The sequence below is a fragment of the Aspergillus fijiensis genome (assembly GCF_003184825.1).
Source record: "Aspergillus fijiensis CBS 313.89 unplaced genomic scaffold BO72scaffold_45, whole genome shotgun sequence".
NCBI lineage: Eukaryota > Fungi > Ascomycota > Eurotiomycetes > Eurotiales > Aspergillaceae > Aspergillus > Aspergillus fijiensis.
In genome coordinates this window covers 143,032-164,659 of record NW_024469021.1, presented here as the reverse complement: position 1 = coordinate 164,659, position 21,628 = coordinate 143,032, and the positions used below count along the sequence as shown (strand labels likewise).

General features: G+C 53.0%; 6 protein-coding genes across 6 annotated transcripts; 4 read left to right on the top strand and 2 right to left on the bottom strand.

The window, feature by feature from the left end:
• The first annotated feature begins 646 nt into the window (after window positions 1-646).
• BO72DRAFT_193795 (uncharacterized protein) lies at window positions 647-2,534 on the top strand. Its single transcript, XM_040939554.1, has 4 exons — window positions 647-894; window positions 1,121-1,378; window positions 1,470-1,784; window positions 1,853-2,534. Exons 1-4 carry the CDS (start codon window positions 769-771, stop codon window positions 2,240-2,242), a joined length of 1,089 nt encoding a protein of 362 aa, XP_040798780.1. The 5' UTR covers window positions 647-768; the 3' UTR covers window positions 2,243-2,534.
• Window positions 2,535-5,405: 2,871 nt separating this feature from the next.
• BO72DRAFT_383929 (serine/threonine-protein kinase) lies at window positions 5,406-9,431 on the bottom strand (the record flags this gene model as incomplete). The annotated part of the gene is made up of 5 exons (XM_040941533.1): window positions 5,406-5,638; window positions 5,705-6,013; window positions 6,072-7,987; window positions 8,052-8,780; window positions 8,833-9,431. The coding sequence occupies 5 exons, from the start codon at window positions 9,429-9,431 to the stop codon at window positions 5,406-5,408; spliced, it is 3,786 nt and encodes a 1,261-aa protein (XP_040798779.1).
• A 1,335-nt stretch (window positions 9,432-10,766) lies between these two features.
• Window positions 10,767-11,918, bottom strand: BO72DRAFT_450434 (nuclear transport factor 2 family protein). The gene is made up of 2 exons (XM_040945255.1): window positions 11,751-11,918; window positions 10,767-11,261 (listed from the first exon to the last, which is right to left on the bottom strand). Exons 1-2 carry the CDS (start codon window positions 11,828-11,830, stop codon window positions 10,868-10,870), a joined length of 474 nt encoding a protein of 157 aa, XP_040798778.1. The 5' UTR covers window positions 11,831-11,918; the 3' UTR covers window positions 10,767-10,867.
• A 367-nt stretch (window positions 11,919-12,285) lies between these two features.
• Window positions 12,286-15,380, top strand: BO72DRAFT_488004 (alpha/beta hydrolase). Its single transcript, XM_040948015.1, has 5 exons — window positions 12,286-12,881; window positions 12,945-14,406; window positions 14,465-14,540; window positions 14,605-14,665; window positions 14,751-15,380. Exons 1-5 carry the CDS (start codon window positions 12,642-12,644, stop codon window positions 14,985-14,987), a joined length of 2,076 nt encoding a protein of 691 aa, XP_040798777.1. The 5' UTR covers window positions 12,286-12,641; the 3' UTR covers window positions 14,988-15,380.
• A 1,322-nt stretch (window positions 15,381-16,702) lies between these two features.
• BO72DRAFT_450433 (peroxiredoxin family protein) lies at window positions 16,703-17,969 on the top strand. Its single transcript, XM_040945254.1, has 4 exons — window positions 16,703-17,070; window positions 17,202-17,478; window positions 17,534-17,677; window positions 17,738-17,969. The coding sequence occupies exons 1-4, from the start codon at window positions 17,021-17,023 to the stop codon at window positions 17,771-17,773; spliced, it is 507 nt and encodes a 168-aa protein (XP_040798776.1). The 5' UTR covers window positions 16,703-17,020; the 3' UTR covers window positions 17,774-17,969.
• Window positions 17,970-18,308: 339 nt separating this feature from the next.
• On the top strand, window positions 18,309-21,495 carry BO72DRAFT_434573 (ribonuclease P/MRP protein subunit POP1). The gene is made up of 2 exons (XM_040943244.1): window positions 18,309-18,896; window positions 18,981-21,495. The coding sequence occupies exons 1-2, from the start codon at window positions 18,453-18,455 to the stop codon at window positions 21,384-21,386; spliced, it is 2,850 nt and encodes a 949-aa protein (XP_040798775.1). The 5' UTR covers window positions 18,309-18,452; the 3' UTR covers window positions 21,387-21,495.
• Window positions 21,496-21,628: the final 133 nt, after the last annotated feature.

Here is a 21,628-nt window from a genome sequence, read left to right as displayed (position 1 = left end):
CTTTCTACACCTATTCTTTCCTCCACCGCCTCTCTTCAACCTCCCAATCTCTCTCTTTCCTTCTCTTCCCCCCGTCTTCCCTTTTGCCATCCGTTCATCTCGCCTATCTGCATTCCTTCCCCCCCTCCCTCCTCCCCTTCCCCGTTGGTTCTCGACCAGGTGCGGATTAGATCCTTGATTCTTTTTTAATTCTTTCTTTGCCTTCGTACATTCCCCCATCCGGTTCAGCGTGACCACGAGGCTATGCTATGCTAGCTTCGTAAATCACCCGACGGGAGCTGGAACTGTTTTTGATTTGACCTACTATCTGACCGGCTTCGACTCCGCATCGACATCCTGGTCGCTTTACCACACACACACGCTCACACACACACAACTGCACTACTCTTTCACACGCGCGCACACACTTATCCTCTTACACTCACACCCATTCTGTCCTCCCGTACATACTGCTGCTGTGACTGTTGTTCTTACGTACTTACATACTGCTTACTGCCATTACTTACATACATACCGTCCTGGCAGTCCTCTTTCCAGTCTTACATACATACAACCTGCCCATACATACATACGACAGCCACTACCACAGTTCACACCCCCCTCCTCCACTTCTAAAGGAAGAATACCCCTGCTGCCTGCTTATCCTTGGCTAAAACGACCCGCGGGACGCGACTGTCGACTCACATCATCCTGCATTTGTCCTCTCGTCTCCCCCCATCCTCGTTCCGTCGTTTTAAAGCAACAGTCCTCGCTCACTCGTCGTTACAAATGTCCACCAACCCCCACGATCTCAGCGACCCTAATCGACAGGGACAGTATCCACCACCTCAGTGGAACACTAGTCAACCCGAGGACAACCCTCCGGCGCACTATCCGCCAGCTTCTCAATACCCGGTATGTCTAGCCTCGTTTGATAATAGCGGTTCTATAAGTGTTTTGGGGAAGGAGGAAGGCCCGTGGTGGGGATGCTGTTCGTTGCGGCCTTCGCTTTGCCATCTTTCCTCCACTTGATCTCCGAGTCTTTTCCTCTCCAGTCACTCGATCTGCAAGTCCTAGGAGACTTCCATTGAGTCACTGCCTCTTCACTCAATCCCTATTAACCATGATTCCTTCGCTGCAGTATCCCCCGGCTTCCTACCCTCCTCCGTCGGCAGATCACCAATATCCGCATCCCCCGCCGCAGTATCCAAACATGGCTGCTATCCATCCCCACGTCCAGGGCCCGCAAGACCCATACCGTCTTCCTCCTCCGCCATCTGGTCCCTATCGTCCAGATGTCTATGCACAGCCGCCCCCACCACAACCTCAGGTAGTCTATCAAGCTGCCGCCCCGCGTCAGCGGACTGCCATTGCTTGCCGTTACTGTCGGAGACGGAAGGTATGTTTATTGGGGATTAAAATCAATTGCTGGCATCCGCAGTTCTGCTTTCCGACAGTGTGGGCTAACACGAATTCCGCGGGATTTGTAGATTCGTTGTTCGGGATTTGAAAGCTCTCAGGATGGGCGCTGCAGCAACTGTATCCGGTTCAACCAAGAGTGCATGTTCACCCCTGTCTCATCGCAGGCGCAAGCCTTCGTCCCCGCCCATGCTGCGTATCCACACCTGCGCAATCCGCAAAACCAGAGAGCTGGCGGCCCTCCCGTCATGCTATATGGAGCGCATGGACAGCCGCTCCCGCCTCAACAGCAACCTCAGGCCGACCCGACTCTTCCACCACCTCAAGGAATGTACAACTATCCGGGTGCCGCTCCCCCCCTTGCATCAACCAATGCGCCGGAGCACGTGAGTCACCAAAACCCTCTGTCTGTTAGTTTATGTTACAATCAGGACTGACCATGATCGTTTCGCAGAGACCTGGTGGCCGTCGAGGCTCTGGCTCCGGTTACGACTATCCCGATCCCACAAACTTGGCTCCGGTAATACCTTCAACTTCAGCATCGGGATACCAAACGCACAATGCTCCCAGTCCCTACTACCCCCCTCCGCAGCATGATCGCCGCTCTTCTCCACAAAATTACCCCTACGATGGCCGCCATACGTCTTCGCCCCACGGTTCGCCCTACCCTCCCATGCATTCCGCTCAGGGCGCAATGACCCCTCCGCCCACTTCCACGCCGGGTGGTTCGACTCGTGGAGGACTCAATGTGCGTGACATGCTGAACCCAGGCGACAGCCAGGGTCGCTCCAGCACCGATAGTGATATGCTCAACGCATTGAATCGTCGGGGCCTGAACCAATAAACATCCGCCCCGACAATCTAAGTGCACATGTGATCACGTACTAGAAGAGTCACATGCGAAACTTGTTGCCGCGTGGAGGAGAGGGTCAAGGGTGGAAATTGTCGCGGAAATTGTCGCCTTTGTGTTGGTCATTGGTGGATGCGCCAGGTTCGTGTGCTGGTCACACATTCTTCCACATGGCACGGTCAACGGATTGTTACTCTGTGCGCCGATACAGTAGCGGCCCTCATTACTGTTTCTTAGGCGGGTGACGAGACGAGAAGTATGACGCAAGAAAAGGATAAGAACGACGTGTGCCACTTGTGAACGGATTTTTCTTTTTGATTGACGTTATGGATAACGATGACGCTGCACGAAATGGTGACCTCGGATCGCCGGTGATACTTCTCGACAAACAGTTTGCCTCGGATTTGAAGGAAGCAGGGGCGGTGAATTGACGCCATTTGCGCAATATGGGAGTGATGTGCAGTGATAATCATTCCAACAACCGTTTGCTCTGACGACGAGGCCATGGAAACGAGACGCAAGAGTTTTATGAGCTGCATGATTTGACTATGAGAATGCCTGTCTTTGGTTGATTATCATGTGCGGCAAGCGGCGTGTGCGTTTTGTCAATACTGCGGCTCAAGTCGACGCTCGCTGTGCCTTCACAGTCAAAACCTCGCACATATTTCTCCACCATGCCATTATTTCTATCCAAGACAAACCCACGGCTTTATACAGTACTCGGGGTAACCTATTAATGATTTTTCCATTATCAGCTTTGCGAGTTCCATTCGTATACGAGTGCTATTTGATGCCTTTTGCATTTACGAAATGCTCGCGCCTTTCGAGTCGGTTGTTCTGGAAAGAGGTTCCGGAGTGGTATGATATCGGTTCGACAATATGTGAGCGGATGCGGCAGATGTCAATCGGGGGTTCTGTGCCCATTTTCCTTGCTTGCCACTCGTGTTTGTCATGTTCAGAAAGAATATCCCAATGCCTTTCATTCGTCATCCATCACATTACGATCCGACTCCAAAATGCGAATTTCTGCTCGCTTGTCCTTCGACCTCTTTTCCCGGTGCATGAGTGATGAATCTCTGTCTCATTTTCTGTTTCGATTCAAATTGTCTCATTATCTATTTTATCAACTCGTTTCTGTTTTTCTTTTCTTCTCTTTACCTTTTTTTCGGGAGGCTATCTGATTATGCGCTTTTTTCTTAAGTCTTGGTTGTTTTGCGATCGTGTTACTTCCACTGTTTGTCTCATCCGGAAGTCCATATCGCCCTAAAAAGGAGGCTCTATGTTGCTGTTTTTTTTCTTTTTCTTTTTTTTTGTTGTAGCTTATCATCGCCGCATTGATTTCCTTTACTTTTGTTCCTTTCCTTTTCTATATCACTTGGGAGGCTGTCTGATCAACATTTTATCCGACTTTATGAATTCGCAATCATGCGTGCCTTGAATATTCAGTGCATGTCGTTCCATTCGATGCAGCATTTGTGCATATGCTTTTTTTTTTCTTTCTCTTTCTTCGAGTTGTCCATTCCAAGATGCTTATGCCTATTTATTCACACCTATTTCTCGATCTATGGTTCTGGTATTACGGATACTTTTCTTTCGTTAGATTCTGGAATGGATAAATTCTCTAGTCTTGACTTCAGTTGTGGTCGCTGTACCGAGTAATGATTATTCTGTCGTCAGTGCTTAGTGGGAGTAATGTTTCGGTGGCTATGAGAACGCGTTTGACGGAGACACGCAAGTAAGCGAGTGAACTTCATCCAACGATTGAGATACGCTTTGGAAGCAAGAGCATGAGCAGTTGTATTCCGGGGTTAAGGGTCAGCAGAAGCTCCCGACAGCTTCTTCCCTACCCAGCCGGACATGGCAACCCAAACAAACCCCGGCCCGCCCTCGGAGTCCCCCTCCTTCGACGGTACATGAGCTCCATTCCCTTCCCTGGATCTATCTCATTTTCAACCCTGACAAAGGAAAGAAGAGAGGAGAGCTAAGGAGAAGCCCTCCCTAGCCCGCTCTCGTCCCAGGGGAAGCCAGAGCCTGGTAAGGTACCGCAGCTGACTGCCCCGGGCCAACTTCCGTTTGCCTTCACGGAACAATAACACCTATACCCGGAGTCCCACTTGGTTACTTCCTGCCTGCCTGCCTGCCTGCCTCAGGCGCCTACGGGTGCTGGTGTACAGTACCCTTCCCGTCTTCGTTTCAGCTTCGTTTCCACTTCGATGTGGTGCAGCATGGGGAAGGGGGATTCTTTTCTTTGCCCCTGGGGAGGTAGGTATATCTAGTAGGTAGAGAGGGGGTGTGTAGAATGTGGTATGGGATCGATCAGGTCGGCGTTGGGCCTGCAGGTGATGGGAATGGATTGGTGGTTTGGGTTTAGGTGCGTGGTGCATAGTGATAGGGATCGTGATGGTGCATGGGTGGTATAGACTGATCTCTTTCTCGCTTTTCTCGGGGGTCGGCTCTCCTTCCCTATCGGGGTGACGATACTCTGCGTGTGCTTTTGGGGGGGAGGGTGCATGTGTCGAGGATGTCTTTGGCGCGTTTCTTCAAGCTTCTTATAGGGATTGGCGAGGGAATCCTTGGAAAAGAAGAATTTCCATTGAGACTTAGAGTAATGAGGTATTTGAGAAATTACATGCTGAAATCATGGAGGGTTTAAATTACTCGACAAGGAAAAGCAGAGCACGCTGGATTTAGGTTTGAAAAAAAAAGGGGAGATATGAAGAAAGTATGAGTTGCGATACACTTGCAATTGGGGTTGTATCAGTATCAGTATCAATGTCAGAGACCACCGTGGTGACATCACAGGAAAAAGGTAGCTGCAGTGGAAGTTGAAAGAGAAGGGAAGAGATACAAATGAAATCGAAACAGATTCGCTCAGTCAAGATGTTGACATGGGAGTATTCCAGGAAGTAACAAAGGACCAAAGGGGAAACCTGAACACCTGATCCTGGTCGGTAAACTGGAAACTGTGGCCTTTATAGGAGGCATGACGCCGACTTGGAGGCTAACGAGGCAAAATGACTCCTTGGTTATGTGAGAACTGAAATCGTTGCTTGAGGCAGCAAGAAGTGAGGGCTTGAAGGGTTGCTATAGAGTGAAATCTGGTATGAAGCGTATTTTGGAAAAGAGCTGATGGAAACAAGACAGTTTTGTTCGGCGATTAAGAATCTGGGAAAGCGTCCAGAATCCGAATCATCTCCTTCGCTCGGGCTGGATCTTCCACGAGCATGTTGCGTTGCTCCATGACCATGGAGAGTGCGTCAACAACCTTGTTGAACGAAGATGCTGCTCCTCTCTCTTGTCTAAAGCGGACAAGACTGAGGTTCTCTTGTCGGCCGCGTTCGAGGTAGGTGCAGAATTCAGCGGAAAATTGAACAGGTCGGAGGCGGAGGACTGTATGTGTGTCGCAATATTAGTCCAAGTGCTTCCAGATCAAGATGTGGTTAGGAATCAACCTACAGTTCGCTTCCCCGACGGTAGCATAGATGACTCGTCTATCACGGTCGAGGTGAACATCCTGCATGCCGTATTTCTTCCAATCCCGGAGGATTCTGTGAACGTCCTTTCGGGCTTTCGTGGTTGAGGTGTTGAGTGCCACGACTCGCGTCGCGGGCTTGAAGTGGAAGACTCGGGCGAACCAGTTCTGGCTTCTGCCTGGGTTGCATGGCCGGTCTGGGAGGGACTTGCTGTTGCTGTCACTGGTGTCAAACGTGTGCTCAGACTGCTGAGGCTGTTCCAGCGGCTGGTCTGTTTCTGCGCTTTCAGGTTCTACGACTGTTAACTGTTGTAAGCAAAAACTATCAAGCGCTGAGGGCAAGAAACTCACCTGATTCACGGCTCTGCCCACTTTTGCTTGTTCGCCGGTTAATCAGACGCCGGAAGAATCCGGTCTTAGCTTTGGAAGGTGACTGCTTCTCGTTCGCGTGGGACTCCCCAAGTGTTGCGAACAGATCCGTTGGCGAATGGACCTCATGTCGAATCACGGTCTCTGAGCTGGGTTGTATTGGGCGGATATGTGCCGAGTGTCTGGACCCCTTTTCCATATTAGAGGTGTTGTACTTGTTGGGGAGCCAGGACCATTTTCTGTTGTCTGATGTTCGAGTGGCGCTGCGCCTGGGCGATCCAGGATTCTCCGCGATAGGATCCAGCTCGCAGGGAATGCGACTGTGACGAGAATTCACGGAGGCAAATCGTCTAGTAGGTAGGGACCCCTGATCGTTGTCAGGAGCCATCTTATATCCATCGAGCGACTGCCGTGTTTCCTGTGGAAGCACGGCTTGGCTTTTTTGAACCGGTAGGTGCTTGGACGGTTCAATTGACTGCACGGAGCTCTGAGGCACCATGCGTATCGTCCGCTTGCCGTCCCGGCTTGTACGGCTAGCAGCGTAGTCGATATTTTTTGGCCGGGGAGCTGCCGTTTTTTGGCCGTCGGAGGGGACGATGACGCTGTTGCGTTTGCTGTGTTGCCCAGATTGGTTTGGAGGCCGGACGAAGGGGTCAGCGGAAGATGTAGAAACTGGACGTGTTGATTCAGGTCTGTCACGTTGTCGAAGCTCATCCTGCTCAATCAGTCTGTCGAGGTGGCCTATCACGGCAACCAAGTAGCCAGGGATATCCTCGTTCCCACCCTTAGTAGAGTGCTCGATCAACCTACGTCGAGTTTCAGCTAACTCTGCAACTGTATAGGGCTTTGGTGATGAGACGGGAGGCAGGGGCTTTGGTCGACTGGTGGACGTCTTTGGCTTTATCGTTTGTTCCGAAGCTTCAGGGCTGGTCATGGACACTGACGTTGCAGGGGTTTCTGATCCGATGCAAGTGCTAGTATTCGTGCACGCAGTGGATAGTGAACTTCCGTTGAAAGCTTCCTCACAAATTTGGCTCAGCTCGTGGGACACCTTCCGCGCATCCTCCTTCCAAGTGAAGTCAGTGGTTCGCAGCTTCTTCATTTGAGGGCAGTTCTTGATCGTCACACCCGCACTGCGAACGACGGTTGGCTGAGCTGGAAGCGTCGGACTGTCATTAGTATCTGTAAATGGGTCGTCTTCGAACTCAGATACCAAACTCCCGTCACTGGGATTCGCTATGATTTCGCGGGTCCTTACCCGCGCAGTCTTCGTCCTGACCGAAACGGATCCCTGGGAGCGACTTCGAGCATGGCGAAAACACACATTACGCTTATAACTCGCCGATCGCGGCGTTGGTGTGCCATACAAAGCTCGTCGGGACGCTTGTGAGGCTCTGGACTGGAATGACTTCATCGAAGCGACTTTCAGTTTCTTTTTGTGGCTCACTATGAACGGTGAGCTTGGCGGGCAGTCAATCTCCTGGCATGATGACTCCTGGTTTACAGTTTCTGGCACTGTAGGAACGGGAGGTTTCTCCATCGTCTCGACTTCGTCAATTCCGTTCCGGTAGATCGTGATTTGCGCAAATTCGGCTTCCTTCAGCGCTATGTTATGCTTCGGAGATCGGAACGGATCATAGCTCTCCACTGTGGCACAAGACATCGGCTCTCTGACCGATCTTCTGGTTCGTATGCCTGTTTCTTTGACCGACGCCTGCGATTGTTTCCTGGAGTGGTACCTCGCATGACTGTTTCGCTTGTAGGCACTGCGCTCTTCCACTTGCGATATATGATGATAGTCACTGGCAGAGTACTCCAGGGCTTGGCCTTGGTAGTTTTCCAGCTGCTCGTTCCTGAATTTGACCAATGCATTATAAAACATTCGCTCGTGGGTTGGTCTGAGTGACATAAAAAGTCAGTCTGGGAGTCACCGATAAGTAATGATACCAAGGATTGACCTACTCGGGACATAGAATTCTCTCAATCAGAACCTCTTGATGAACATCATGCCATAATGTTTGAAGATTCCTTAACAAATCAGGATCAACGTCGTGTCTACGAGCGATAGGTTCACCACACTCATCGAACGACAAGGGCGGAGCGGGTCCCACGTAATGATTCGCCATCGCCTGGTGGAGCTTCTCATATTTCTTCAGAAGAGGATGCGCCCATATGCCTTGCATATTAATCCGTTCTTCAGGTCTCTTTTGCAAGATCCTCCTGATGAGGTCAGTGGCCTCGAGACTTACCTCGGGAGGTATTTCAAACTCTGCTCTTTTGACCAGACGCAAGGTACTGGGCAGATCGCCTCCATCAAAGGGCAGAAAGCCTGTTAAGAGCGCATACAAGATGATACCGCAGCTCCAGATGTCTGCCATATCCCCACGATACCTCCGGCCATAAATGATCTCTGGGGCAGCGTAGTGTGGACTACCACAGGATGTATTCAGCCATTGATTCATGGGCTGAAGAGCGGCCATTCCGAAGTCAGCTAGTTTAACATTATGCCAGCTGTCCAGCAGAATGTTCTCGGGTTTTAGGTCGCGATGGCAGATGTTGAACCGATGGCAGTAACCGAGGCCTGCGATGATCTGCCGAAACAACCGCACTGCCTCTTCTTCCGGCAGTGGACCATGCTTCCGCACGTACTCGAACAACTCTCCTCCTTCGACGTACTCCAGAACGAGATACCTGGTGAATGAAAGTTAGCAATCAGCCAGACAAGCAGACTTGCTGTACCTACAACTCGCCACGATTCTCCCAGACATCATATAGACTGATCACGTTCGGATGCTCGATGAGCTTCATGATAACCACTTCTCTTTCAAGTCCGGATGGAATATGTCGCATGCCGGTTCCTCCAAAGTGACCTGCTTTCCGGTCCATTCCCGCAATACTCTCGCTCTGCGTCATTGCCGCCGACTTCTTCGACACGATTTTGATCGCTGCCGTCTGACCAGTGATTGTATGTTTCGCAAATCTCACCCGACCACTTGCGCCACTCCCAAGATCCTTTCCCAGATGCCATGGTCCAATATGCGTCTTCCGCTTTCCCCTGTTGGAGGCGGTGGATGTGGCCGAGATAGTTGAGTATCGGTTTGTTGCAGCCCGAGACTCGGCCACGGGGGTCGCGTAATTCATCTCCGCATCGGGCTTTGTCGATAATGGACTGGTCACAATCGACATCGGCATTGGCGAGGTAGCTTGGTAGTATCGTCCTTGCTTCATCTGTTCCTCCTTCTCTTCTTTGAGGCTTGGGTATTTGTTGGCTCTTGTTGTGGCATCCATCAATGGGGTCCGCACCATCTGAGGACTCAGGTAGACTTGGTTATTCTCGTCCATCTCCCCCCGTGTACCCGATTTAGCACTGCGAGATGACCTGCCTCAGGATTGACATTTCAATATGATCCTGCGTTTGATTCTCCGAGACGTCAATCTAGTCGATCAGGGGAAGGTAGATCCTCCTGACTTGCGCGTGTGAAGTTGGAGGATAGTGAGACACGGACTGACGCGAGGTGTTTAGGTCACGTATTCGAGACAGCAAGATGGGGTCTAGGTCGACTAGTCACGTAGGCGTCTGTGTTTGATCTGTGGGTGAATCAAGCAGGTCGAAGTGGGTGAGAGTCGCGTGCCTAACAGTGCTTGGTTAGTAAATTTCCCGGGTCGATTCTCGTCTAGCGAAACCTCGTGTAGCACATGTGGGATGACGACCACGACGCGACTTTCGGACTATGATGCAGGCGGCGATAACGGTAGGTGAGTGGGTGGGCAGTGTGACGACTGTTGCTAGCATCGATGATGGGAGTGGACGGACAGGGCAGGCACCCGACAGTATACATTGCAATGTGTGTGCCAGCCAACTTTGCGCATAGGCGCATGCCCCACGGGCACATTACTCGAAACCCCGAAAAGCCAAACAAACACAGGTCGATTCACCCATGGCTTGGTCTGGAGCATACCATGCAGAGGCCAACTCCGTGGAATGGCCAATAAGTGGTGTTTTGTTTGGTTGGTATTGCCGCAGAACTGGGTGGAATGCAGCCTCTGGCCAATTCTCGAGGCTTGAACTGAAGACATCACTCGAGGCAGCATTGGACAACATGGACAACAAAGTGACCCGCTGAGCTTGGCGAACTGGCTTGACTGCTGGTTGATTTATTTTTCACCCCATGATACGAGTTATTCGCGCATAGCGAGTTGTCTCGTCGAATCTTCATCGGTGGAAAGCCTCACCATACATGATAGCTGAGGGTCACCCACCAATCGCACGCTACTGAGTATTTGGGCATCCCTCCAGAACTTCCAGTGAGCTAGCTCACCTCAGAGGAAGAGGAGGGAAGGGAAACCCTGAGTGTTCATTTGGGAGTTGCTTGCACATTCCAGTGCCTCCCCTTCGTTCCCTAAAACCAGGGGCGGCAACTCATGATTGGAGAATAACAACAACACACACCAACAACCACTTCCATCGCTGGGATACATACCAGCAATAAATCCAAAATACGGAGACTTATGCTTTGTTGAATTTACGTCCAGATGAGGGGTAATGCGCCTTTGCATAGGCGCCCTATCACCCATCCAATCGGAGTTCTACTGCATGCAGACTGAACATGCACCGCCAAATCTGCTGGGGGGGGGAGGGGGGGGTTAATTGACAGCTCCGAGAAGAACTGGCAAACGACCTCGCATGCAAAATCTGTGCTCGTGGCCGCGGGGATATCGGGCTACTCAGTATAGATATCGTCTCAAAAGCACATAAGGACGTCAACCTAATCTCATCACTACCAATGCTTCTCCCCAATCTCCGCCTCGTCAACATCCACCCCATCCACAAACCACCTCCCCTCGCCATTCCCATCGGGTCCAATCAAGACATCATTCCCACTCATCATCCGCTTACGCATCTTCCCCGTCTCGCGGTCGAAGGTCCAGTCCTCCAGCCCGTAGCAGCGCTTCCAGCGCAGCCCATCGTCCGCGTCCTGGAACTCGTACCAGAACTGCACGGCGATCCGGTCGTCCGTGAACGCGAACAGCTCCTTCCGCAGACGATAGCTCCGCTCGCGCTTCCACTTCGCGGTCAGGAACTCGACGATGCCCTCGGTTCCGGCGAAGAAGGAGGTGCGGTTGCGCCAGATACAGGTCGGGGTGTAGGCCTGCGCGACTCGGACGGGGTCTCTGGGGCGTTATGTAAGTATTGTGCAGGGAAAAAATAGTATTTAAGCTGAGGGCATGATCTAAGGTGAGGTTTTGGTGCCGACGTTTCGTCTTGAGCACAAACATCTTGGGTTTCTTGTTGCAAGATGATGCTGCCCTCGAGGTGCAGGTTTAGAGAGATGGGAAATCCTGTGATGCAAATGCAGAAGATGGAAAGGGGCAGCACGAGGGTGGGTTGCAGAGAGAGGAAAGGGGGAGAGCGGGAAGTCTCCCTCGATTCTCGCAAGCAAGGGGGGGAGGGGGAGTGGGAGGGGGGAAGCAAATGTAAAGTGTATGCATGATGATGTGACTCCTTCATGCCTGCGTGGGCGTGAGCGATATCGAGTGAGACACGACAAAAAGACATCTTGCAAACAGAGAGTAGTAGTATGCAAGAAATCACAGGTGAAACAAAAACAAACAGCACCTTCGAGCCCTAACGACAACAGCTGGGAGGGAGACCAAACGTACTGGGAATTCCACAGATTCTGAGCCGCTTTGACCTTCTTGCGAGCTGATTCCTCGGTGAATGGTGGCTTGATGTCGGCCATTGTTTTTTGTTGGTTCGATGAGCTTATATTGGCTGAGATGCACTTGGGATAAGAGATACGTGGTTGATGAGGAGGAGCACTGGCTTATAGTTCGGAGATTACATTAATTGTTGTGGTTGACTCGTGGTAATGTGATGCTTATGGTCATGTGATCGTGCTACGCATGTAGGCAGGCTTGTTTTGTTGGGGCTGGATGTCAGATTTTAGTCCGAGTTACTACGTATTGTACCTAGTAAGTTGGTTTACTCGCTGATTCAATTTGGGATAGCTAGCTTTGGGGATGGATGATAGGACGGTCGGGTTCTGATTAGCTCTGCAAAGGGAGGTGAGATAGTAAAGCGGTGATTAATTACATTGTGGAAAGGTGGTGACTCGCCGCCCACCTTATCTGCCAGCCAAATATATATCACGCAATCGTCCATTATGCTTAAGCATGCACCCAACCTCAATTCGGTGTCAACAGTGAACCCCGCAAATTCCAAGAATTGGGACTCGGTCGCGTTCAAACCGATAGAAATTTAGTTACTTGGTATCATAGAGGTCAAATGAGCACTTAATTTCCAGGAGTTACTCAATTGGGAACATGGCAGATACGGGGCCGTCAATACCGCGTGGACTGCTGCCTGCATGGATGCGATGCAGCTACAGACTAGCGCATACAACACCGGACACGACTTGCCGTTAGCATATATATCACTCGGTGCTAGCAACACAATGCCAGCCCATGACACACGAAGATTTATCCTGTTTTAACACCTGGGCACGCTGATATTTCTCCTCGAGAAAGCCGGCCGGCAACCCTTTCTATCACATGATGATGCCTCCCTCGTGGAAACCAAACGACTACCTTCCTGTCCCCCCGTCACCAATCCCACCATCGCCATCCAGCTCATCACGACCCGCAAAACGAGCCCTTCATGCCATCGTCATACTACTAGTCGGAGCAGTGGCTCTGTCCCAATCCCACCTGCACCTTCTCCGACCGCAGTGCGCGAAGCCCCATCATGGCTCTCCACATGCCGATCAAGGCAGTCCTTTTAGCTGGGACCAAGTAAACATATTGAGTCTGATCTGGATCCTTGTAATCCGAGACTAAGAAAAAAAAACAATCCAGATCACACCCACCAAGCACCTCATCTACCACCCGTGCTTCGACGGCCACGAATGCGCCCGCCTCGAGCTCCCCATGGACTGGAACCGCACAGACACCCATGGAGCGCAGATCGCACTGGCCGTGATCAAGCGCCCCGCCAAGGTCCCCGTCACTGATCCGCGATACGGCGGGCCGATTCTCTTGAACCCCGGGGGCCCCGGCGGTTCGGGCGTGAGTATGCTCCTCAAGCGGGGGCAGCACATCCAGACCGTGGTGGACTCGGCGGCGCAGCCGGCACCACCGGATTCGCAACAACAAAACGAAGAAAAGTTCTTCGATGTGGTCAGCTTTGATCCCCGCGGGGTCAATAATACGACCCCCGCATTCTCGTGTTTCCGTGACTCGGCCGCGCGACGGGCGTGGAAGTTGCAGGTGGATGCGGAGGGGATTCTGGGGAGCGAGGAGAGGGTCTTTGATGCGCGGTGGGCGCGGCATGGGGCGATGGGGCTAACCTGCACGCACCCGGGGGACGAGGAAAGCGGCGAATGGATCGGGCGGTTCATGAACACCCCGACGGTGGTCGCGGATATGGTTGAGCTCATTGAGCGGCATGGCGAGTGGCGGGAGCGCGAGACGAAGAGGATTCTTGGCTTGCGCGAGAGGGGCTCACTGGAGGCGGTCGTCGGCAGCAGCAGCAGCGAGACACAGGCAGAGGCAAAAGCGATCCTCCGGCGTAATCGCTGGGTGCCAGGCCAGGAGAAGCTGCAGTACTGGGGGTTCTCGTACGGAACGGTCCTGGGATCCACGTTCGCCGCGATGCAGCCCCATCGCATCCACCGGGCGGTGATCGATGGCGTGTGCGACGTCAACGACTACTACGCGGGCGGCTGGCTCACGAACCTGCAGGACGCGGACGCGGCGTGGCTGTCCTTCTTCGAGCTCTGCGATTCCGTCGGCCCGGAGGTGTGCTCGTTCGCTACGGGGCAGGGGGGCCTGCAAGCGACGATCGATCGCTACGAGAATCTCCTGACGACCCTCAAGGCGAACCCGGTCGCGGTTCCGGCGTCCGGGGACCGCGGCCCGGACATCATCACCTACAGCGATGTGAAGATGCTGGTTATGCAGGCGGTTTACACGCCGATGGAGTCATTCGAGCGGGTGGCACGATTTTTGACGGACCTCACTCACAGGAATGGCTCCGCGTTTGCCGAGTACAAGCAGCGGGAGCGCCAGGACTGGCGTAGGACGCCCCCGTGTGATCCTAATGGTTCCAAGCCATGTATGGTTCCGGGTGAAAATACCGACGAGGCGCAGATGAGCATCCTATGCTCCGATGGGCAGGATATCCGCGGAATGAATAAAGAGACGTTCAGGAACTACTGGCATACGCTGCGTAACCAGAGTGAGACTGTGGGGGACATCTGGGCTGAGATCCGCTTCGGCTGCATCGAGTGGAAGGCAAGGCCTGCATGGCAATTTGATGGTAGGCGCATTCATTGATACTCGGATTGTTCTATCAACCCTGACTTATTCTACTAAAGCCCCAATCGCTGGGAACACATCTCATCCGCTGTTGTTTGCGGGAAACACTTACGACCCAGTCACGCCTCTCCGAAAGTCAGTCCGCTTTTTTAACTCTCTCTGTGTCTGTTGTGACATATAGCTAATAAAATCCCTGCAGTGCATTCGCAATGTCGAAGCAGTTCCCCGGGTCGGTTGTACTACAGCAGAACTCAGTTGGGGTAAGTGCCCTACACTTCTTGGTTGTCATGGTTTTTTACCTACAGTGGCGGCAAACATACTGATACTCCACGTCTCGTTCTGCAGCATTGTACCTTGAGCGGCCCGTCGTTGTGCTCAGCCAAGGTGATCCGAGGATACTTCCAGACTGGCGAGCTCCCCAGTCATGGCAAGGTCTGTGAGGTTGAAGAAAGGCCTTTTCATGTTCCTGGTATGCAGCAAAGCAGCGGTTTGTCGGCCGCCGATCTGATCCTACTGTCTGCTTTACACTCGCTGGCGCAGGAGGAGAGGTCTTTCACCAAGGGTTCACCGCTAAGCTTCTGAGTCTGGCGTCGGAACTCTAGAATGGTTGCTCAAATTCGAGCGATGGAGTTGTCTGACAACATGACTGCTATGGCAAAACTGCTTTGACCTTTTACATTCGCTCATATATGCCACTGTCAATACAACTGTTGTAGTGACAGCTTCACAAGAATAGTAGTTTGTCTCAACCTTCAACACGAATGCGGCGCCATCCGTTCATCTGATTGGAGATTCCTGCACCTGGACACGATTTCTTAGTGATCCTGGGCACTGTGTGGAAGCATGTATAGATCAGTCCCTGATTATATTGGTGGCGATAATTAACCTATCGCCTTCTAGAATCCAGATGCTGTATAAGCATAGTGGAGACGGTTGCCCCGGACTTCGACCTGCCTTAGATAATCAGTCGGTCGCATGCGATGACCGAGACCCAGCGTATTGTGCATGACTGAGCATAAATCACTGAGTTCTACATAAGCAATCAGTCGTTGTGTAGAAATCTTGACCGTAATCAAAGGGTCCAGATGACACCAGAACATCGCGTATTCACAGCCACCGCTACTACGGAGGACAAGCAGCGAAACGTCTTATCAGATTGGTGCCTGTTTGACCCGCAGAATCAACCCTCCTACAGCAAAAGAACCTCAATTGACTTCTGTGGCGAGCATGACACAAAATTGCATGTGCACCCACGGAACCAAGTTCTTCTTTTTTTCCCCCTTCATGGTATAGCCCTTGTGATGGGTAAACCAAGCCTTGTTGCCTCGGAACCAGGGGTGTTTTGATCCGGCATAGTGGCGGGGGAACGAAAGCCCCAAGGTTCTCGGGGCTGGTTACGTAGTTGGCGGGTCTTTGGCGGTGAGAAAGCCGACAAGCCGTAGAAGATTCTATCCCTGCCAGCAACAAACGCCGTGGGAAGTGTGATTGGGTTGAGATTCGCCTCGGAGATCCACAGTCCTCGCCATCTTGGCCATCCGCCAATGAGCGCGCTCCCTCGGGAGTAGTGGGATCGTCTCAACGGCCTCCTGCAGGGCCGGGATCTGTGACTCTGTATAGGTAGGTACCTTAGGTTGCTGATGAGAGTGATACTAGGTAGGGTGGTGTCTGTCAGTCCTGGAGTTTGATTTTGTGATTAGTATTTGGGAAATGAGGCGGAGATATGCTACTGGGTGAAATGAGGCGGAGATATGCTACTGGGTGAGACTGCCGTGGCAATCGGTTGGTTCCTTAGGCTATGTGTAGTTGTTCGACGAGGAGCTGTTGGACGCGATTGATAATTGTTTCGGCACTGGATAGTATCATAATGGAACTCATGGCTTAGATACCTCTGTAACTGTATCTAAAAGTCAGTCTGAGGTATCATGATGATGATCCGAGTGGGGGAATAAGTTCCACCTGCACTGTCTTTCAGACTTACTATCGATCTCGGCCTGTAACCCGGTCGAGACTCCGAAATAATCACTCACAGTATGGCCCAAAGATTAGTTGAGCACAGTGTCAGCTGAGCCATAAGGTATTAGAGCCCCTGAGCAGTGAGCACAGAATTGAGTGTTATCAATCAGCATCCCGATCTAGACAATGACGATGAAGGAGAGGACGGAGGTGGATTTGTCACCGAGGACGGTCTAGATAGCAGAGATATCGGCGGTGGAGAGGAGGGGCAATTGGCGGGGCTCTCCCAAGGCTCAGTCTCGGGCGGTCTTTCTTGATAATACAACCCCCCTCCAAAATTCACTGTACGAATCCAATTGATTCGGTATCTTTCTGCTTCGGATCACCTTATGGCGCCTTAGACGGGCCGTCGCTGCCGTATCGTTCGCGTTAATTCGCTGGCCTGCCAACAGGCACGCCTTCCAGCAGGAACCATCCATCCATCCCATCCCATCAGCATATATTTAACCCGCCACGGGTTCCTCCCTCCATCCGTCCTCTCTTCTCCTTCTTTCTCTTACGTACTTAAACCAATTTCCAACCCACTTCTTCCAATTCATCAACAACTCTCTCACTTCTCTCATCTTCAACCCACCTTTCTCACACACAACCAATCCATCACAATGTCTGGCCTCAACCCCGGTGACAGCTTCCCCTCCGACGTCGTCTTCTCGTAAGTTCATTCTCTCACTATCTCTTGTCTATTCCTGCATGCACGGCTATCTCTGGCTCTGGCAATACCTCCTTGCCACCGCATCGCTCTCGACCTCGCAACAATTCCACTGACTCGTCTCTGCTTGATAGCTACATCCCCTGGGCTGAGGAGAACAAGGAGATCCAGGCTTGCGGTATCCCCATCAACTACAACGCCTCCAAGGAGTGGGCCGACAAGAAGGTCGTCCTCTTCGCCCTCCCCGGTGCTTTCACCCCTGTCTGCTCTGCTCGCCACGTCCCCGAGTACGCCGAGAAGCTCCCCGAGCTCAAGGCCAAGGGTGTCGACGTTGTTGCCGTCCTTGCCTACAACGATGCCTACGTCATGAGCGCCTGGGGTAAGGCCAACAACGTCACTGGTGATGACTTCGTATGTTCTTCGTCCTCTTCCACTGCCCCATTGAGCCCCAGCTGACAGATCACAGCTCTTCCTTTCCGACCCCGAGGCCCGTTTCTCCAAGAGCATCGGCTGGGCTGATGAGGAGGGCCGCACTGGCCGCTACGCCATCATCATCGACCACGGCAAGGTCACCTACGCCAAGCGTGAGCCCGCTAAGAACCACCTCGAGGTATGTTAAGCCACTTGTTTCGTTGAGATTTTTTTGATCGACCACTAACGTTCATCACAGTTCTCGAGCGCCGAGACCATCCTCAAGAACCTGTAAATGCACCAATTTCCAATACCATAGAGGTTGCATGGGCTTGATAGACGGCGTTGAACTTTAGCTTTGTGGGATAATGACCTGGAATAAAGGCAAAACAAAAAGTCATGTTAGAAAGAGCTAGACTTCCCACTAGATACTTGAAGACATTCAACGCATTACGATGCTATGAAATTTGATCCATTGCAACCTTAGTGAATGATGTCAAAGAGTCTTGAGTCTTTTGGAGTCGTCGACGTAGAAGGCGTAACAAGCAGGCCGGTATACTCAGAAGCTGTAAAACATCTGTAGAGAGGAGATCAAGCCAACCATTAGCTTGCAAAGATCTACATGATTTTAAGCCCGAAGCTCGCAAGCGTTTAGATTAAGTTGTTTGAAGACTGAGCCCCTCCAGTGGCTGTCATTGGTGGGTGCCTTTTTTTGTGTGTGGCTGTTTTGGCCGGCGCGGCGGGAGCGTGACTTGCGCTAAACCTGAACCTTTCCATGTGCCGGCCATGCATTTGTTCCCATTCCATCATTTTATCATTGACAGAAGTTACAATCAGGCAGGGATTAGAGAAGCGGAGAGGCTGAAAACAAAAGTGTCTACGAACCTGCCCTCCACCTTGTTTCTTTAATCCATCCCGGGCCAGTCATTTTTCATTTCCTTTATCCTTCCAAGACTCCTCTCAAAATCATACGGATGGCCCTCAATCCGCCTTCGAAGCGCACGGCGGCGGCGGCGGCGGCGGGGAGCAGAAACAACAACAGCACCATCACTAGCAGCCGCAATGGCAACAACAACACCAACAACAACAACAACAACAACAACAACAACAACAACAGCAAAAGCAACAATGGCTTCTCGGCGGCTGCCGCCCGCAAGCGCGCCAAAACCTTCGACGCCCGGACCCTGGCCGTGCAGACCTCGGACGCGGCTCTGTCCGTCACCGGCGAGCTGGACGTCGCGGCGTACGTCGAGGCCCGGGAGTTCGAGATCCGGTCGCTGGAGGCCGGGATGCAGCGGTCGCGGGCGGCGTTGACGAGTCGGGCGTTCCAGAAGGTGCCGCGGGCGTTGCGGCGGCGGACGGCGAGTCATAATGTCAAGCGCGTGCCGAGGCGGTTGAGGGCGAGGGCGAGGAGAGAGGTACGTCTTTTTTTTCCGGGGGAGGGGGGAGGGGCTAAATTGTTCTCTCCTTTGTTAACCCCTTGAATTCTGGTATACGCACAGATGCTAGAAGACAACACCCCGACCGTCAATTCGCGCACCCGCAAACCCACCGAACAGATGCGCATCCGCCTCGAGACGGCGCGCCGCTTGCAGGGGTTGAACCAGCGGACGAAGGCGAAACGGGTGCAGCGGCGGGCGCAGCGGGCAGCTGAACTCAAACAACAACTGGAGGCGGCGGCGGCGAACACCGGGGGTGCAGCAGCAACTCATGCGTTCGAGATCGCGCCGCGCGTGCCCAAGATCAAAAAGAACCGGCTCTCGCGCCCCGCGCCGCCGGAGGCCCGGTTCCGGAAACGGCAGCGCTGCAAGACCTGGTTGCCGACCCATATGTTCCATGCGAAGCGGGCGAAGATGACCACTTCGCTGGATCCGCTGTGGCGGTTTGCCGTGCCGTTGTCGCCGACGGAGAAGAGTTATCGGCCTACGCACCGGGCGAGGGGTACGAGGGGCTGCGTGGCGTGGGATTTGAGTTATATGGCTACCTTGCAGTTGGAGGGGGCGGGGGCGGCGGTGGAGGCTGTTTTGAGGGGCCTGGGGGTTGATGGTGATGCGGGGCAGGGTGCTTGGGGGGCTAAGGGGAGGAAGTGGAGGGAGGGGAAGAGAGGGTTACGGGCTTGGGTGTTTGAGGCTGCTGCGCCGCCGGGTAAGGGGGAGAGCAGGAGGCCGGTTGCGGAGGTTATGTTGGTGTGGTGTGCTGCTGGGGCTGCGGGGTGTGAGGATCGGGATGTGGAGATGTTGGATGTTAATGCTGCTGCTGCTGCTGCTGCTGCTGCTGCTGCTGGGAAACAAAAGAAGCAGCAGCAGCAGCAACGCAAGAAGCTTTGGATCCGTGTTCACCCGTCGGCTTTCCTGCAGCTGTGGAATGAGGTGCTGGTAATCTCGAAACAGCAGAACCCCCCCGTCATGGTCGAGGATCTCCGATTCGAGATTGGTAGTATTGAAATCACTGGCCCCGGGTCAATGGAGGCGTTGATCGCTTCCCTGAAGCCGGTCGTCGCGGATGGAAAGCCTTTCGCACAGAATAGCCCGGAGGCTACTTGGAGATCCTTGTTGGGGGTGTCCAACGCTGCTTCGTTACCGAGAGAGGCGCTGCTCGCCTTCTCTGTCTCCGATCCCCGATTGAGCCACCCTCCAAAGACGTTGAAACCCCCAACATCCGAGAGTGACATGCAAGATTTGGCGGTTCTGCTCTCTGACTGGCACCCGGATCGTACCCAGACTGCACCGGCTCTTTTTGATCGCCGTGCGCGTCTGGCCGCTGCGCGTCAGATGCCGAGCCAGAAGGCCATCAATCGGCGACGCTCAGCAGCTGGGCCGGGAGAAATCCCCCCAGCAAAGGAGACGGATCCGCAGATCCCTGTCATCGTCCTTGCGTGTCGATCGCCTGCGCAATCGAAGGACAACAACGCCCCGGGTAGCTGGACGATCCTGCTCCCTTGGAAATGCGTTCTCCCTGTCTGGTACAGCCTGATGTACTACCCACTGTCAAGCGGAGGCATCCCCCGATTCGGAGGTCTCAAAGAGCAGCAACAGCTGGCATTCGAATCCGGTGAACCCTGGTTCCCTGGCGACTACCCCGGAACCCGTGCCGGGTGGGAATGGGGTCTGCGCGAGCGAGAGGAGGCGAGAAAGGCATGGGAGCGACGGCCCAAGGGGCGTCGGGTCGAATTCGACTCTCTGGATCTACGCAATGGTCAGAAAGGCGAAATCGGCCGAGGTTGGGCATGCGATTGGGAAAGACTCGTTCAGGGTCCAGCCAAGGCCGCCGAGGATGCGCAGAAGATGGACAAAGAGGCAGATATCACTAGGAGGGATGCTGCTGCTGCTGCTGATGCTACTACAAGCCTTCCACCGCTGAACATCCACCAACTTTCGTCATCACAAGCATCCCGCGCACTCAGTGATCGATCAGTCAGTGTTGATAACGCCACCCTTGCCACAGTTCGCATCTTCCTCGTCAGCCGTGGCACCCCGACTCCTCGAGCCCGCATCTACCGTCTCCCCACCAATGACCCAGACCTCAGACAGCGCTGGGTCTCCCTCGCTTCGAAGGAGACCGACCAAAGTAAACAATCCCACGCCAACACCACCGCCACCGACAAGCCTCCAAGTAAAGAAGACGCCCAACAGCGTCTCGCTGCATCGCTCATAGCCCCCTGCGCCGACACGGTCGATGACCGTCAGACACACCTCCCGCTTCCCTCCGAGGATGATCTGATTGGCTTCGTCACGACGGGCAACTACAACCTGGCGGAGGGCAAGGGAACGGGCATCGGGTCGATTCAGATCATCAAGGTCCGGAAGGCTACTACTAGCAAAGACAAAGCGAAGGCGAAGAAGAACCTGTGCATTGTTCGGTCTGCGGGTGAATTGGTTGGGCGACTGGGGTATTGGGAGCTTGTTTAGCTGTGGATGGGATCTGAGTTGGAGGTAATGCTCTTCATGGTTGTATGTTGTATGTAGATGGGTTTCGGTCTTTCATGATACCCCCGCAGTTTTGTAGAGTGAATTTATGGATGCCAATTAGGTGTGGTTTGAGGTGGGTGTTGAATATCAATGATCTCATGCGAAGGAAAGGTTGGTTCCAGGCGGATGTTCTAAATGTCTTGGTTGGGGGTTTTAATGATGGCCATGTTGAGTTGTGTATG